Source organism: Hibiscus syriacus, unplaced genomic scaffold (genome assembly GCF_006381635.1).
Source record: "Hibiscus syriacus cultivar Baekdansim isolate YM2019G1 unplaced genomic scaffold, ASM638163v2 tig00110388_pilon, whole genome shotgun sequence".
NCBI lineage: Eukaryota > Viridiplantae > Streptophyta > Magnoliopsida > Malvales > Malvaceae > Hibiscus > Hibiscus syriacus.
Window position 1 is genome coordinate 1,245,910 of NW_024062718.1, and position 18,448 is coordinate 1,264,357.

The following is an 18,448-nucleotide window of genomic DNA, read 5'->3' on the forward strand; positions in this document are numbered from 1 at the left end:
GCATGAGCTGTTTGGAAAATCTGGCCTTTTCTTCTCTGTGTTCGTTGAATTCTTCAAACCATTTCATCACGTGTCTCCTGATTTTTATTCTTCATTACTCCTCTCAGTTACCCCCTTCCTTGTTTAATTTTGAAATTAAACCCACTGAACCTTTATTAAATCACAATCATCTCTTAAATCCCAATCTTAATCCAGATTTATCCTTAATCCATGGAGTCTTCAGACAAGAGTAATCGCCAATTGAACGGAGGTTCGTTGTTTCTTTTCTCTTTTCCTCTCTATTTTTTTGTTATATATTTTTTGCGTTTTCATTCTCATTATTATGTCGGTAGTTTTTTTAAATGTTTAACTAATCGGAGATTCAGTTTATCTGACTCTGTGACACATTTGACGTCATGCGATTGTTTTATAAAATAAAGTGTCTGGCTGTTTAAGTCACTCCAAGTGTACAATATTATTTATGTTAATTATTAGCTTCTCCTTTTTTCCCTAATCAGAAAAGGTTTAGACTGAAGAAAGTGTATCTAAAAAGTATGGTTAAATTTTGTTAATTTTCAATGAATTAAGGTTTTGCATAAAATTGATGATGCTTTGGAGCTATGCTGATGCTGATGAAATAATGATCTTATTCATTTTATTTATTATTTAATGTCTTTTCTTCTAATTTTCATGATATTGGAAGCTTAGCTTGAGCTTAGCACAAGCTGAAAATAATAATTTGATAAAAGAAATTTTCTGGTTACTGTTTGGGTCTTTGGGAAGGTCTTTGCTATCCAAATGGGGTGAGGAGGCAAGCAAGATCACCGTCAGTGATCGTGATAGGGGCTGGGATGGCCGGAATTTCTGCTGCTCATGCTCTCCATGAAGCCTCAATTCAGGTAACCCAATCCTCTAAGATTGGGTCTTCTCTAAATCCCATGAAGTTTCTCTTTTCTATCACTGTCATATATGTATGGCAGTCTATTCGGTCATGGGCTAACTTTCTCTCGTCCAATGATTCTTGTTGGTCCATTCTTCAATATTTGAACTTTTAAGCGATTGGTGTCTCTTTACAGATGGAAGCTTTTTATCTTTGAACTTTCTGTATCTTTTCTTATAATTTGATAGAATTTAATTGCGTGTTTAGGTTACGGTGTTGGAATCCAGGGACAGAATTGGTGGTCGAGTTCATACCGATTACTCATTTGGTTTTCCTGTTGACCTTGGTGCTTCATGGTACACTTACTGTTTTCCCTTCTTTATGTGTACATTGAATCTTGTTTCGGTTGTAAGAATAAATTATATCTGACTAACATGTCCCAAAAAAATGCTTCAGGCTGCATGGAGTTTCCAAAGAAAACCCCCTGGCACCATTGATCAGTAGACTTGGACTCCCACTTTATCGGACTAGTGGTGATAACTCTGTGCTGTATGACCACGACTTGGAGAGGTGAGAAGCATTTATTTGAGTGCCTAGGCTTTGATACTACATTGTGGTCAGAACATTTTTAATGCTACTTTTTACTTTTTTTTTTCTTCTTAATTCTATATATTGGATCTTTTTGTCTGTTACATAAGAAAAACGATCTTGTTTTATTTTATGTTTTTACTCCCAAGGAATGTTCTTACTTCCATGATGACATTGCACATTTCCCCATGCTGAAATGGTTGTTGTTTTTTTTTGTTGATATCATGTTCTTTTTTTAAAAAAATTGACCTTTGCAGTTATGCACTCTTTGATATGGATGGTCGTCATGTTCCACAGGAGTTGGTCACTAAGGTTGGAGAAGCATTTGAGCGCATTTTGCAAGAGGCAAGTGCTGTATGTTGTTTTATTGGTCCATGTCTATCTAGTTGCCAGCATTGTTTAAAGAAAAGAACTTAAAATTCTTTTTTCCTTTTCCTAGAATCCTAGAACTGTCATGATGATGTTCTATCTCGATCTGATGTTACTACCCCTCTTTGTTATATGATTGCAGACAGATGAAGTGAGAAAAGAGCACAGTGAAGATATATCTATAAGTCGTGCTTTCTCAATCGTTTTTGAAAGAAGAACAGATTTAAGGTCTAACAAAACATTACTCTGTTTTTCAGTATCATATTCTTTATCTCTTATTTTGCAGCTCTGAAAAACTGAATATTCAAAATCTCTTTGTTAATCTCTAGGTTGGAAGGGCTTGAACATAAGGTACTTCAGTGGTACATATGTCGAATGGAGGGTTGGTTTGCTTCAGATGCTGACACTATCTCACTGAAAAGCTGGGACAAGGCAGGTTTTATTTTAATTGTTTTTGAGCCTTTTGTTGTTGATTGACTTGTGTTCTTTAACAAATTTATTCAATGAGGCACCAGAATTACATTTAGTGGAGATGTGTCTTCTTATGTTGACAGTAGGAACTCAAACGCATCATAGAGGTCTAGACTCTGGAATGTTATTTAACTGTTGAACGTAGTGTTAGTGTGATGTCTTTGTACTCCATGAATGAAAATCTTTCAAATCAAAATTAGGAACAGATCCTAGTTTGTTTCACTCCCCCCCCCAAAAAAAACATATTCTGTGACTTTGGCAAATTCGTACCTGTTCTATATGTTGTTAACTGTATGGCTAGAACTCTTTTTAAGTTGCTTATTATGATGCTCCTCAACTACATTGGTTTGCTTTCTGTACTTGTGTTCTTTAACAAACTTATTCAATGAGGCACCAGAATTACATTTAGTGGAGATGTGTCTTCTTATGTTGACAGTAGGAACTCAAACGCATCATAGAGGTCTAGACTCTGGAATGTTATTTAACTGTTGAACGTAGTGTTAGTGTGATGTCTTTGTACTCCATGAATGAAAATCTTTCAAATCAAAATTAGGAACAGATCCTAGTTTGTTTCACTCCCCCCCCCCCCCCCCCAAAAAAAACATATTCTGTGACTTTGGCAAATTCGTACCTGTTCTATATGTTGTTAACTGTATGGCTAGAACTCTTTTTAAGTTGCTTATTATGATGCTCCTCAACTACATTGGTTTGCTTTCTGTACTTCCACTTTCTTCTTCCAACTTTCTCTTTCCATGTTCTATCTTTAGGAAGAGCTATTACCTGGTGGTCATGGACTCATGGTCAGGGGCTATCTTCCTGTCATAAACACTCTGGCCAAAGGTATTGACATCCGCTTGAACCACAGGTAATTTAACTTGAATAATTAGTTCATTAGTGTCCTGTAGCATGGACAAGTTTATCAGCTGACGTCTGTTGTTGTAATGGATTTGTCATTAGGGTTACAAAAATAGTGAGGCGTTACAATGGAGTGATGGTTACTGTGGAAGATGGAACTACATTTGTAGCAGATGCTGTTATCATTGCTGTTCCTCTAGGTGTACTAAAAGCCAAGACCATCAAGTTCGAACCAAAACTTCCTGAATGGAAGGAAGCAGCAATTGATGATCTTGGAGTGGGAATTGAGAACAAAATAATATTGCACTTTGGCAAGGTGTTTTGGCCTAATGTGGAGTTTTTGGGAGTTGTTGCTGAGACATCATATGGTTGTAGCTACTTTCTAAATCTTCATAAGGCCACGGGTCACCCTGTCCTTGTGTATATGCCTGCAGGGCAGCTGGCCAGAGATATTGAGAAATTGTCTGATGAAGCTGCTGCAGAGTTTGCTTTTACGCAACTGAAGATGATCCTTCCAGAGGCATCTGCCCCGGTGAGTCAATTCCTCGGATCTATAATTCTGTTCTAAATATGTTGGGTGATCCTGGCTAATGTGGGAGATTCATGAGGATGCATCATTTGTATTCATTTTTTTGAGTTCCATGCACCAACAATTATAAATGCTATATGACGTTTTTCTTTAGAGAATTGCATTAAGTTAATTTTAAGTTTTTGCCATAATTTTCAGTCTGTTGCTTTGTCCCTGCATGCATATGAATGAAATCATAATTGAATTTGTAAATTCAATTGTGATCTTGTTAAGTTACAGTTGTCGAATGCTTTCATTTGCACTCAAGGTTGTCAATCGTTTTAGTCAGATTCTATACTTTCACCTTAGGCTTCTGAAAGTACTAACTGAATGTTTCTTGGACCCACAGATTCAGCATCTGGTTTCTCGATGGGGATCAGATATTAATACACTTGGCTCCTATAGCTTTGATGCAGTAGGCAAGGCCCATGATCTGTATGAGAGGGTAAGGGTCCCAGTGGATAATGTATTCTTTGCGGGGGAGGCAACCAGTATGAGCTACCCAGGGTCCATTCACGGTGCATTTGCAACCGGGCAGATGGCTGCAGAGGACTGTAGGATGCGTGTACTGGAGCAATATGGAGAGTTGGACTTGCTGCAGCTGATGATGGGCGAGGAAGGAGGATTTTATGTCCCGCTCTTGATCTCGCGTTTGTAAGTACCAACCTGTCTTGTCTAGGGAAGAGTATATGGCAGATGATGGAGTTGTGATTTGGGTGATCCCAATATCAAAGACGTTTTCGATTAGTTTGATGTGCATAGTCGTCACTTGAAGCTTAGCTATATATTGAAGTACGAGTATTTAATTAAGAGAAAGTATATAGTTGATTTGGCGCATGCCTTTGTCAAAGTGATGTATGTATCTTTTGGACATGAAAAAGGTGCAATGCGTCATCCACTACACCAGTGGGATGAACACTCGTACAATGGTTAATATATAATATTTTATCAAATAGATAGGCAGTTATTTTATAAATGAAGCTCATATTTCTGTTTTATAAAGTGCAGGAATAAAGAACTCTAATAGAAAAATTACATACTCGTGGAAAAGAGCTTCCAATTATTATAAAAATATTATATGCATAGTTATATATTTTGTCATTCACATGATAGATGTGCAAATGCAATAAGACCCACTTGGTGGGTGTAGTGTAATCTAATATTTTTATTTTGAAAAGATAATGATTAAAATAAAGTTTGGATAATATAGGAGGGAGTGTAAATGGTTTAATAGGAAAAGGATAAGATTGCAATCCCAAGTAGATTGCTTCAAAATCAAGATGTGCTACTTTTGTGATAGATGATTGTGTTCATTAACCTACCATGAGATAAAATACGTTTACTTGAATATGAAAATACAATTATTATACAAGTAAAACTCCAAAAAATTCTAATTCCAAAATATACGAGACCCAAAATTGAAGAAAATAAATCATAGTGTCTAAATCTACACTCATGTATATTATAGAAACTAATAAAATTTGACCTTTTCGGCTTATAAAGGGATAATATAACTTTTTGATCCTAAGCTTAGCAACATGGTCCGTTTTGGCACTAGACTTTTTTTCTTCAAACTAGTCCAAAAACTTGTCAATATTTCTCAATTTAGTCATTCAACTTGAATTTTTAACTTTTTTTTACTATGTGACACTCTATTATATTACTACATTGTGACCCCATATATATATATATTAAAATGGGGTTAGGATCTACTTACACAATGTAAAATTCTTTTAATTTTACACAGATTTAGGATAATTAGATAAATTAAAATAGATGGTTGAGATTAACTCATTATTATAACCAACGAATATCTTCTCATTTCTTACTGTTAATCTCAATCATATAAGTTCACTCATCCAAGTTAAATCTATATAAAACTAAAAGAGTTTTACAATGTATAATAGAATCGTGTCCGGTTAATGTGATATTATGATATAAAATTAACGTGTCACGTCATTAACTATGACTTTATAGGTTCGCATGTTTGGGTTGTTGCATGTTGGGCACAGAAAAGGGTCCCAGTCCAATTTAGCTTCAATGGGGTTGAGCCCATTTTCTTTGTCTAACCGCTAAAACTCACATTAGGTGATATTGGGACTTACCTGGTCTTTAGGTTTTTGGCTGAGGGAGAAATTTAGAGTCTAGGACCGGCGTTGCTTTTGTTCTCTTCTGACCATACTTCATGTTTTGATTTCTTTAATTATAATAAATCAATAATGTAAATAACTAAAATATACTTTTATATTTTAATAATATAAAAATGATATTTGATAAAGTTTATCTTCGTCTTTTTTTCTTATTTTCCTTTTGTTTAATTTTCTTATTATTTATGTCTAAATAAACATCTTTCCTATTTTGATTTATTTTCTTTTTGTATATTTTTGAAGCGTTTTGTTTTTGTTTACTTTTATGACGCATTGTTCTTATGCTTTTATGACACGATTTTATCTATCGTTATGATAGTTTGACTTTTCATGTTATATTCATCACGAAGTATCTTTTGATCAGGAAAGATCAACGATCTTTTATATTTAGATCACCTTTTGTGACAAATTGTCCATGTATTCAAAATCGTTTATAAAACATTCTGACAAATTCGTTCTTTCAATCTCCATGCATATATTAATATTGCGTTTTGTTTTGAACTGTAACACGGAGATTACTAGTAGGTGTTAGATTTTTGTAATATGAAACATGTACTCAAGAGAATGTTTGATTTTATTTTCTTTACAATCTTTAAATTTCCATGTTGAATTGTATTGTATTTGTTGTACTTTACCTTTCTATAAAAAATCTATTTTTTTTATTAAAAAGAAGGTCAACACAAATTCACAATGACCATTTTTTACTCTACGAAGTCGAAAATTGTGGACAATTATCACTGTTTTAGATAAATTAGTTTGTTCCATTTATATGTTTATTTTTATTATTTAATATTTTTATTTTATATGAAGATAATTTTTTTGATTAATATGGAGTAAGTACAAGACAATATTTGTTTAAACTTATACCTGTAACATTCTTAGTGTTCAAATCCGAGACCATACAGAATAAAAATAATTTCTTTACTATCGAAATCATCGGAGTTCATGCTATATAAAAATATACAAGTATATAATATTTTAATTTTTTAAAATATTAAATTAAGTTAATCAATTTTATATGAAAATGATTTTTTGTCTAAGATAATAAGACTTAAAGTGTTAAGAGATTGTCTATATTTTCGAGAGAGAAAAATTAAATCTCTGAATATTTTTTCACTCAATTAAGTCATTAAATATATTATAATAATTAATATAATCTTTTGACCAATAAAAATCATTATTGATCGTTATGATATTAATATAATAGATCATGTTAGTTCACGACAATGACAAATTCAAAAAATATTAAAGTTGACACATATATGTTAACAACGTAAATTTTTTGAAAGTGGTGAATACAAATAAAATTTTAGAATCAACACTATAAATAAAATAAATAATTAACTAAATAAAATTCAGATTTCAATGTGGCACCAGCTATGGCTTCGCCAATGGTTCAAGATGCTAATATTATAGTACATGATATTGATGTGGTTGTCCACGTACAAATAATCATATTGTATATAGACTTAATGGATATTTAAAATAATTAAAAAATAATCGATATTTTGTATAATTCGAGAGTTTATTTAACCTTTAAAAAATAAAAAAATAAAAATAAAAGGCTATTTAAATTCTAAACTATTTAAAATTTAAAGCCATTAAAATATTAGAAAATTTAAAAATAAAAAGCTTTTAAATTTTAAAAAATAAATTAAAAATATCAATTATATAATTATGTTATAAATTATTAAAATTTAAAAACATGCATAAAATATTAAATATTTAAACTTTTATCGTAGAAGTCTTTGATTATCACTAAAGATGAAATCATAATATTAACATGAGAGATAAACTATAATTTACTTAAAATAGAGGAACATTTTACACTTAAGTTACAATTTTTTCAAATTTATTAATCATATAAAAAGAAAAATATAAGTTTGAGTATTGGCGAGCTTAATTCGAAAAGTTTAAATATGAGCTCGACTTGATTCGAAAGTTCACGAGTTTAAAATTGTTATGTTTGATTCAAACTCCAAATAAAAAATTGAAGCACGACTCGAGCTCAAAAAAATTATTTTTTTGAATGAAAAAAATAAATTTAAGCATTCTCTGACTTAGCTCAGTTCAAGCTCGAACTCAAACTCGAGTATAATTATATAAACTTTAAGAACATGAAAATCTTATATTGCATTTAAAAAACACATAAATGATAATGTTATTAATAATTTAATTTAAAAATTAAAAATTTATTTTATTTTCGTGTTGTTCGCGAGATTTCTTAGTCAGATATTAAGTAACTTGTTTCAGATTGTTAAGAGCTCGATTTGAGTTTGAACTCGAGTCTAGTCCATTCCATTCGAGTGTTAATCGAGTCAAACTCGAGTAGTTCACGATTTGTTTATATTTACAATCCTATGTCAAACCCCTCCCTATTATAGAATTATGAATAGTTATATTATCAGTTCTAATCTATTGTTATTTATTAAATAAATTCTAAGTAAAATTAATCTATCACTAGAATAATAATAATTTTTAAAATTATTAATTATAGTTTTAAAACGATAAATATATTTTAAGATAAAGTGATATTTATAAATTTTGTTTTAGATCTTAAATTTAAAAAGCAACACTGAATTATTTATATTTGAAGAATTAACATTTATGTAAAAGTTAAAAACAAAAAAAAAATGTACATAGATATAATTGTTAATATTTTAATAAATAATGATTAAGATAAAAAAATATCATTATAATTTTAATGCTTAATACAAAAATAACTGTCTAAACTATGTTTTGAAAAATGTTTTAGTACCTAAAGAAATATTTACTAAAAACATGTGTTGAGCGTTTTCTCAATTATACTTTTAAGTGTCTACCATTATATTTTATATTTTGTAATAATAAAATATTATTCTTTAAAAAAAATATTAAAAATATCATTTTTAGGAAAAAAGTGGATCTCACCTCACCCTCACCCTCACCTCCCACCTCCCACCTCCCACCTCCCACCTCGTCCCCCTTCTCTCCTGCCTCCCCTACAACAGCTCCCCCGCAGCCCCTACAGCAGCTCCCCCGCAACAGCTTCATAATCTGTTAAAATGGTGGAAAAAAATGACACAACCGACGAATAAGGTCACCTATGGTCATTGTCGCCGCCAGTCTCCCTTCCCTAGTCTAAACCATTAGGATTAAATATAAGTTAAATTCCTCGCCCATTAATTTTAGATTTAAGATTTTAAGTTTAGAGATTTATAAATTTAGGGAGATTCGAACGATGATAAGAGGGATGATTGATAATGAAAGTCTGGCGACAATACCCATTTGATGATTTCGAAGGCGGTCAGTGATTGCTGGTTGAGAGATGAAATGAAAGATTTTAGAATTTTAGGGATTTGAAATAAATATTTTAGAGTTTCAAGGATTTTTTTTGACATTTCAAAAAAATTTAAAATTTTTAAATTAATAATATATTTTGTATTTTTTTAAAAAATTTAAAAAAAAATACGAGAATAATACGTGTCAAATAATAGTCAAAATTTAACCATCGTGACATTTAAAAATATAATAAAAAAACATTAAATATCTATTTTTAATTTTTGAAACATAATTAAAACACTTATTTGTATGAAGCCTACTTTTAATAAAACAATTAAGTGAAAAAAAAAAAGAAAATTGATTTTGCACTATGTACTAAATAAAGAAAGAAGGTAGGCATCGTTTATATATTTTCTTTCTAACTTCCAGCTGCTGTCCAGGCTTTCACTTGCTCTCTCTCTCTAAAAATACCTCCAAACAAAAGTAATTAAGAAGTGTCATTTTCTACTTCCCGAACTCAACTGAGCAGCTCCAGTAATAAGGGGCAGAGGGACACTTTAGGTGGGGTTAGATACTAGTTTACTTTTGGAAAAGCTTTGGAATGTGGAGATCTGAGTGAAGAAGAAAGCTAGGTTTTAGTTTAGCTTCGGAGGCTTGGGGTGCTTTTAAATGTTTAAAAGAAGCAAGATCTGAGCTCCATGAGGCCGTTCTGAGTAAAGGGTTGTTCCCTGTTTTTTGGGATGTTGATTTAACTTAGGTTGAGAAGCGTCTGGTGGAGAAAGGGGGTGGGGGTGGGTTAGTTCTCTTTTTCCTTGTAGTTATGGCTGTTGTACGTCTCCCGAATATACTTCAGTAACAAGGGTTGTTTGTGTTTTCCTTTTCAACCATTCCTTTTCTCTTTGGTATTATTTGAGAAAGAAGAAACCCTTTTTTGTGTTTTGAGATTTGAAGAATGAGACTCTCTTCATCAGGGTTTAGTCAGCAAACCGAGGAAGGTAACTGTTTTTAGCTCTTTTTTTAAAGTATTTTCCTTAAAGTATAAAGTTGCACTAGGTTATAAATTTTCGAAATTACGTAGTGGTGAAAACCTTTTTTATAGGGGAGAAAAAATGTTTGAATTCTGAGCTGTGGCATGCATGTGCGGGTCCTCTGGTGTCTCTGCCGCCTGTTGGAAGCCGTGTTGTATATTTTCCCCAAGGTCACAGTGAACAGGTAGCCACACCTTTCTCGTTTCTCATACTTTCTTTCACATTTGGTTATATATCTCCATTTTTTACTCAAGAAAATAGTTCGATTAGCACGAGTTTTAAGGACAATGTGGAATTTGAAGCTATGATGAGCATGTCAAAACCTTTTTTTGGAAACGTGTAATAGAACTTCCTTTAAGCTGCCATTTCAGTTTTGCTGAATTTCTTCATTGCAGTCTAGTTGTTAATGCATGAATTGGTGAGTGAACAGCTGAAGCTTCTAACTGGCAAGAGCGTTCTATGAGGAACTGTATATTTCTATTATTTCATTGTGTGTTGGTGTTTATGGTTCCCTCTGCAGGTTGCTGCTTCAACCAGCAAGGAAGTAGATGCTCATATACCAAACTATCCGAGCTTACCCCCACAACTTATCTGTCAGCTTCACAATTTGACTATGCATGTAAGTTAAATAACTGCCTAGACTACTCTCTGTTTATGGAATTTTTAGTTGGTTGCTTATTAAAGTGTTTGTTCAAGTACAGGCTGATGTTGAAACAGATGAAGTGTATGCTCAAATGACCTTGCAACCTCTGAGTCCGGTATGAGAACTTGGACCTTGTTTGGAGATTTAGTGCTTGCTAGTCTCTTCATTTTTTCCTTCTTGACTTGAAAGCTTTGTTGTAGCAAGAGAAAAAGAATGTGTACTTACTGCCTGGTGAATTGGGTACTCCCAGCAAACAGCCGACCAATTATTTTTGTAAAACACTGACGGCAAGTGACACAAGCACTCATGGAGGGTTTTCTGTTCCTCGTCGGGCTGCTGAAAAAGTCTTTCCTCCCCTGGTATGTTTTCTTAGGTTTACAAGCAATTCAGTTCAATGACATCTGGTTTTAATTGAACTAGTTTGACTCGTTATCTTTTTCTCTTTAAATATTATTGTACCTTCAGGATTACACCCTGCAACCTCCTGCTCAAGAACTAATTGCGCGGGATCTTCATGAAAATGAGTGGAAATTTAGGCATGTATTTCGTGGTGAGTGATTGAAACAACTTTTTCCAATGCCATGTTCCACAATATCTCTAAGAGAAGTTTCAAATCATCATGTTTTTTGTTGTTTAATTTGTCATCAGACTTCAATTAATGTTGTGTTTTGCTTAGTTCATATACATTTTGAATAAGTTGCTGATTTCATTTTGAAGGTGCCGTAACATTTCTTTAGCCCTTGGGTGTTTTGCGTAGTTGTTCCTAAAAGTTACGAGATGACCTCATTTATATCCTTTCAATATTCTGCATCAGTTATTGGTCTGATTATATTGTGGCTAAGAGCCTTTGGTGCTGGGGTTTAGATAATTTTTTAAAGCCTAGCTAATATGCAAATCCTACAAAGTGAAACTAGTTATTTATGATGGATAAGAAAAAAATTGAATTGGAAATTTTAATAAGATATTATAGTTAATTCTTTCTTTTTGTTTCCTTCTTTTGTTGGATGTATTTGTTTTTTAATTTCATTGCATGAGAATAACTATTTGTTTGGCAAGTGTGTGCTGTTTTTCACCTTGCAAATGCTTAAATTTTTCTAGGTCTTCTCAAAATTTTGGTTCATGTTTGTGTGAGAAAATTTTGAAAGAAAATGACCCAAGTGCTTTTTTTTATATATGCTTTAAATATAGTGAATGCGTTTGTTTGATAGGAATAGCCATTGTTTTTGGCAATTTTGGAAAGGTCAATCGTCTTTAAGTGCTTCATGTTGTGCTTTTGATGTGATTAAGTCCTTTTCCTCTCTTAGGAACTATGAGGGATTGTCAAGATTAATTAGCTGTAAAGGTTTTTGTTTAAAACAATTAATGAAAGCTTAACTATTGGCTAATGATGGTCAATTTATCTAGTAGTATTTCTATTAGAATGACATTTGAAGACTTAAATGGGTTATTGGGGATATTTCTAATATGGATGTATCTGAGAAGATCAAATGTTGTATGGAATGGAATTGCGGTGACGTTACTAGTATACATGAATAGGCTCGTGTCATAGGGTGATTGAAATCTTAGGACTCGTTAGAGAGAGACCTGAATCATTGTAGGGTTTTTCATAAAAGTTTTATCAAGGTTTATTATTCTATACGCCCCTTTAAGTTAAGATTGTTTCTGACAATAATCATAGAAATATATCAAATTACCTTAAGTCTCAAAAGCAAATTCTATTTTAAGAGTCCTAACAGAATCACATAAACTTTTGTTATTCTAAGAGTCCTACTAAACAACTACTAAGTGTCCACAACAATACTCCCCTTCGTGGTAAAAGAGCTTGTCCTCAAGCTTGAATTAGGATAGATGACGATATAATAAGCTCAATTCAATCTCAACTTCAATCAAAACAACAGCAACAGCAATTGAATTAGGTTAGGCAACAATCCTTGAAGAGATTTGGTCATTCTAGGATTGAATGTTTTTTCAGATTCGGATTTGACATGATATAAGAAAGATAGGAGATCTACTTTAGGATATTGTGCGCTTATTGGAGGAAACTTGATTTCATGTATGATTAAGAAATAAAATGTGGTCATGATCAAGTGTGAAAGTAGAATACAAAGCTATGATCAAGTTTGTGTAAAATCATGAGTATATCAGTTCCTCAATGGAGTAAGAATTAAGGTTTCAGTTCCTGCAAAGCTATGGTGTGATAATCAAGCTGCACTTCACATTGCTTCAAATCTAGTCCTTCATGAATGTACGAAACACATTGAGGTTCATTGTCATTTCATTCGCGAAAAGATCCAACATATATATAGTCTTACTAAAAACAAATTCTATTTTGAGAGTTCTAACACACATAAGAAAACTTGTTTTATTCCTAGAGACCTACCTAACAACTTCTCCCAAGAGTCCTATCTAACAACTTCCACTAAGCGTCCACAAAAGTTGTGTTAATGGAATAATTGATCCCCTGCACCCCTTGGTTCTGGAAAAAGTAATTATCAAATGGAATTACATCGCTACTTTTTTGCCTGTTAATTAAGAATTAACAATTTTGCTAGTTCCTGTAGGAATATTTTCAGATTCAAAGCTTGGAATGTAGCATTTTCTGTAGGACACTGGGAACTGCTTTTGGCAATTGTTTTTCATATTTTGAGGGATATATATGCTTTCTTGTGTGATGCAAGGGTTTTGAATTTCAACGGGTGTAAAAAAACTCTTATCAATTTATGTATTCTCTCATATGCAGGCCAGCCAAAAAGACATCTTCTTACGACAGGGTGGAGTGTTTTTGTCAGTGCTAAGAGACTTGTTGCTGGTGACTCTGTTCTTTTTTTATGGTAAATTGGGTTTTCTGTCTTCCACGTATTATTTATAATTATTTTGTTGGTAATCAAAGTACCTTTGTTCCTGTGATTGGCTGGAGAAGTATCCTGCTAATAGATGTTAAATCTGTGATGCTGTTTGAGACAATCTAGTAAAATTATCCTGCTTAGACAGTTTGGCAGCAACAATTTCATGAACGGCATTGTTTTTGGGTATATGCATATATCTTCTACAATAAAGTATTCCATTCTATTTCTCATTTCTAAAGGGATGAACTTATTGTTATGCATCCTCCTTGTGTGTAGTAGAGGTGGCGGGTGGGGTGGATTCAATCACACTGGATTGGGAAAATTAGGTTCAATTTTTGGTTTGGGTTTATCACTGGGGTTTGGGAATCCACATTGTTTAGTTTTGAAGTCAAACCAATTTAGTTTGCATCATTCAGATGACTTCTCTTGGTCAAATCAGGTTGGGTTGAGCTTGGGGCTGGTTTTCGAGTTTTGCTGCTTTTTTCTCTTTTTGCTACTAATCTGTGAGCTTGCTAATCGATTATCTCTGACTTTATTTTTACACGTTTTCTTCTATCAGGAATGAGAAGAATCAATTGTTGCTGGGTATCCGCAGAGCAAATCGTCCTCAGGCTGTTATGCCTTCGTCTGTTTTATCAAGTGATAGCATGCACATTGGCCTTCTTGCTGCAGCAGCTCATGCAGCTGCAACAAACAGCCGTTTCACTATCTTTTATAACCCTAGGTCAACTACTTAATAGTAATTGAAAAATATTGATCCTATTCCAACATGAGATCTTGCTCATTTACAGTGGCTTGATTACAGGGCTAGTCCTTCAGAGTTTGTCATCCCTCTTGCCAAGTATGTTAAAGCAGTCTATTACACCCGGGTTTCTGTAGGCATGCAGTTTAGAATGCTATTTGAGACGGAAGAGTCAAGTGTCCGCCGGTGAGTCTACTCTAAATGTTTTCTTACTTCTGGGAATTGCTTAAATTTTATGGTGTTTCCTTCTGAAACTTTGATTTTTTTAAATCAAGTAATTACTTCTATTTTTTTTATAAAAAAAATCAAGTAAATACTTCTATTTTTATCAGTCAATTGATTGTAGTATCATTGGCAAATTAATCAGATGTTAATTTGGGTGCTTTATCAGATGTATGGGTACAATAACTGGCATTAGTGACTTTGATCCTGTTCGCTGGCCAAATTCGCATTGGCGCTCTGTTAAGGTTTGTTTGAAGTTTCTGTGTGCATGATCTTAGTTCTCAATATCATATTCTTCCCTTCTTTTACCCCTTAAATAGGCAATGTGTTCACTAGAATCTGACATGAAAGAGTTACTTTACATCCCAGGTTGGCTGGGATGAATCCACTGCAGGAGAGAAGCAACCAAGAGTGTCCTTGTGGGAGATTGAACCATTAACAACCTTTCCCATGTACTCATCACCCTTCCCCCTGCGTCTGAAGCGACCATGGCCGTCTGCGGTACCCACTTTCCATGGTATGCGGGAATCTTTGCCAAGTTTGATTGGAATTACATGACCTCTTTACCTGAAAATTTGGGTTTTCCTTTTCTGTTCTGAATGAGTTTAGTTTGTTGCCAGCTTTCAAAGATGGTGATATGGGCATCAATTCCCAACTGATGTGGCTTCAAGGAGGGGTTGGGGATCAAGGACTTCAGTCTTTAAACTTCCAAGGTTTTGGAGTATCACCCTGGATGCAGCCAAGGCTTGATACTTCTTCAATACCAGGTGTCCAACCTGATCTTTACCAAGCAATGGCTGCTGCCGCATTTCAGGAAATGAGAACAGTTGATTCATCAAAAATAGGCTCTCAATCTCTCTTGCAATTACAGCAATCACAGAGCACGTCCAATGGGTCGCCTGCCCTAATTCAGAGGCAGATGTTGCAGCAGTCTCAAACACAAAATGCTTTTCTTCAGGGTTTTCAGGAGAATCAGACTGCTTCTCAGGTTCAGCTTCTGCAGCAGTTGCAGCGTTCCAATTCATATAATGATCAGCGACAACAGCAGCAGAAGCAGCAACAGTCCCCACAAACACTTCAACCACCACATATGTCTGATCAACAGCACATTTCGAATGCGATCCCTACTTTTCCTAAAGTATCAGCCAGCCAGGCCCAGTCCTCATCTCTGTCAGCTGTTGCTTCACAATGCCAGCGGCAGATACTTTCTGATCATCTTGGGAACTCTCTAGCTACATCTAATGTTTCATCAATGCAAAGTATCTTAGGTTCATTATCCCATGCTGGAGCTTCCCATTTACTCAACTTGAATGGATCAAACCCAATTATCTCTTCTTCTGCTTTGTTGTCCAAGCCAGCATCTATTGAACCACAGCTTTCATCTGAACCTGCTAACTATGTACTGCCCCAGGTTGAACAGCTAGGAACTGCACAGTCAAATATACTTTCTAACTTATTACCTCCATTTCCTGGAAGAGAGTATTCTGCTTACCACGGTTCAGCTGATCCACAAAACAATTTTTTGTTTGGGGTTAGCATTGATTCCTCATCTCTTATGCTGCAGAATGGGATGACAAACCTGAAAAATATTGGAAATGAAAACGATTCATTGTCTCTGCCATATGCTGCTTCAAATTTCACAAGTGCTTCTGGCACAGATTTTCCTCTTAATTCAGACATGACTACCTCAAGTTGTGTGGATGAATCGGGTTACTTGCAGTCTTCTGAATATGTGGACCAAGTAAACCCTCCAACTGGAACCTTTGTTAAGGTGATAGTACTTCTCTTAGTCTTTGCAAATGTCTGATTATTTTTAGATGTGAAATATATGTGAATTGTCTTATCTGGTTGTGAAGAATAAATCACTCTGAGGCTCACATTAGACTAGGCAAAGCATGTCATGCGGACTTCGGAGGCTGTCGCTCATAAAGCTACTGTTCTTCTGCTATTTTGGCTGAAAAGTAAAACTGGTTTATTTGTCTCTGAAACATGTAATTAATGGAGTGTTGTGTATTGATGATATTGTATTGGAGACTTTCTATTTAGTTCAAAAGCTAATTACAGGATTATGTCTAGTTTCTCTAGTGGCTTGTGATTCTTTTTTTTTTATAAGAATAGTAGGCCTCGTTAAAAACCCCCTTCATGATTAATGGAGCTCGTAAAAGCTCCTTAATCAGCGGAAGGAGGAAAAGAGTGCTTTAGAATTTCATTAATATCATAAAAAGTATATAGGAATTACAACACCATATAACTCCGTTAATAGGAAGTAGAAAACCAAAAAACATCCCTAAACAACAACACATAAATCAACCTATTCCAGCCTTAGCTAGGGCATCTACCTCTAGGTTAGCTGTCCTATTAACCAATCTAACAACACCTTCAAAAGCTTCAATTCTATCAACAATATCTTTAACAATAGAAGCATAAACATCTGGACATAATTCAACATTCTTGATCCAGTGTGATTCTCATGGTTTTTGATCTTTTTCTTGTTGATAGGTTCACAAGTCGGGGTCCTTTGGGCGCTCATTGGATATTTCCAAGTTCAGCAGCTATAATGAGCTGCGCTGTGAGCTCGCTCGAATGTTTGGTCTCGAAGGCCAACTAGAGGACCCTCTGAGATCAGGCTGGCAGCTTGTATTTGTTGACAAGGAGAATGATATTCTTCTCCTTGGCGATGACCCTTGGCAGTAAGTTCCAAACCACCATTTATTTTTGAATAATTGTCTGACAGTGAGACTGTTAAGATAGTGATGGAGAGCATTCTTTACTTCAGAATTGTTGCACCAAATTTCAGACAAGTAGGAGAGCGATGATTTTGTTTAATGTTTTGTGATGATCAGGGAATTTGTGAACTCTTGGCTTTTTGGTGGCTTATTCTTCTCGTTTAAATGTTTTGTGATAATCAGGGAATTTGTGAACAATGTGTGGTATATCAAGATACTATCTCCACGTGAAGTGCAACAAATGGGGAAAGGTCTGAATCCTGCCCCCTCCGATCCAAGCCTAATGCTTAACCACCATCAATAGCCTCAACCGCCGCGTTGACTACATGAGCGGACAGAAGTTATAGAAGTTTCTGGTAACAGAATTCAATCTATGAGACTCTTGGATGCTGAAGGGAAATGCTCCTCAAGGCTGAATTCAGGGAGCTGAAAATGAGTGTTGTACTTTTTTTTTTTCTGTTAAAGCTTGTGTGTTGAAAATCTACTCGGTGTAAATTATAGTAGGAGATCCCTGTAACTTGGCATTATTAACCTACTTAAGAGCACAAGTTTTATTAGGTATAATAATTGTAATATGTTATCAGAAGTATTGTTATCGTCTACACTTTTTATGACATTATTATTTCATCTATACCAAGTCTTTTTTTTATTTGCAGCTATTTCTGAATCTCTAATTAGCATTAGATGTATTGACTGTATCTTGGGGAGGTTCTAGAACTTTTGTATTGCAGATTTATTATATTAATTTTCCTTCAAATTAGAAAACAAATACGTGTCATGAACATTGATTCATGGTCTATGACGTGGGCACCCTAATGGACATACGTGAAGTCCAAAAGTGACAGCATGGACTAGGGAAATAGTTGGAGGCTGTGATGGATTGAGGTGCGGATAATCGTTCTTTAAAATTTTAATTTTTTTATTAATAATATGTTTTTTATTTTTTAAAATTTTATAAATTTAATTTTTGAAAATATTATAAATTCGTTCATAGTATAAAATTTTACGTTTATCGCCAAGGCAAATAAAAGAAAAGTACATTATTGGGTGCACGTGCTATTGTGGACCACCTAACTCATCAGCATTTAATATGGCAACGAAAACCTCAAAATCCGAACAAGAT

General features: G+C 34.1%; 2 protein-coding genes across 2 annotated transcripts; both read left to right on the forward strand.

Annotated features, from left to right (window-relative positions):
* LOC120122885 (polyamine oxidase 2-like) lies at positions 1–5,000 on the forward strand. The gene is made up of 11 exons (XM_039141927.1): positions 1–250; positions 763–878; positions 1,127–1,215; positions 1,316–1,429; positions 1,705–1,792; positions 1,959–2,044; positions 2,146–2,248; positions 3,055–3,152; positions 3,245–3,674; positions 4,060–4,395; positions 4,991–5,000. Exons 1-10 carry the CDS (start codon positions 211–213, stop codon positions 4,366–4,368), a joined length of 1,473 nt encoding a protein of 490 aa, XP_038997858.1. The 5' UTR covers positions 1–210; the 3' UTR covers positions 4,369–4,395; positions 4,991–5,000.
* Positions 5,001–9,561: 4,561 nt separating this feature from the next.
* Positions 9,562–17,982, forward strand: LOC120122882 (auxin response factor 6-like). The gene is made up of 14 exons (XM_039141925.1): positions 9,562–10,113; positions 10,218–10,330; positions 10,667–10,765; positions 10,848–10,904; positions 10,990–11,148; positions 11,255–11,339; positions 13,530–13,620; positions 14,195–14,359; positions 14,441–14,563; positions 14,769–14,844; positions 14,969–15,116; positions 15,220–16,370; positions 17,099–17,289; positions 17,509–17,982. The coding sequence occupies exons 1-14, from the start codon at positions 10,071–10,073 to the stop codon at positions 17,627–17,629; spliced, it is 2,622 nt and encodes an 873-aa protein (XP_038997856.1). The 5' UTR covers positions 9,562–10,070; the 3' UTR covers positions 17,630–17,982.
* The last annotated feature ends 466 nt before the right edge of the window (positions 17,983–18,448 follow it).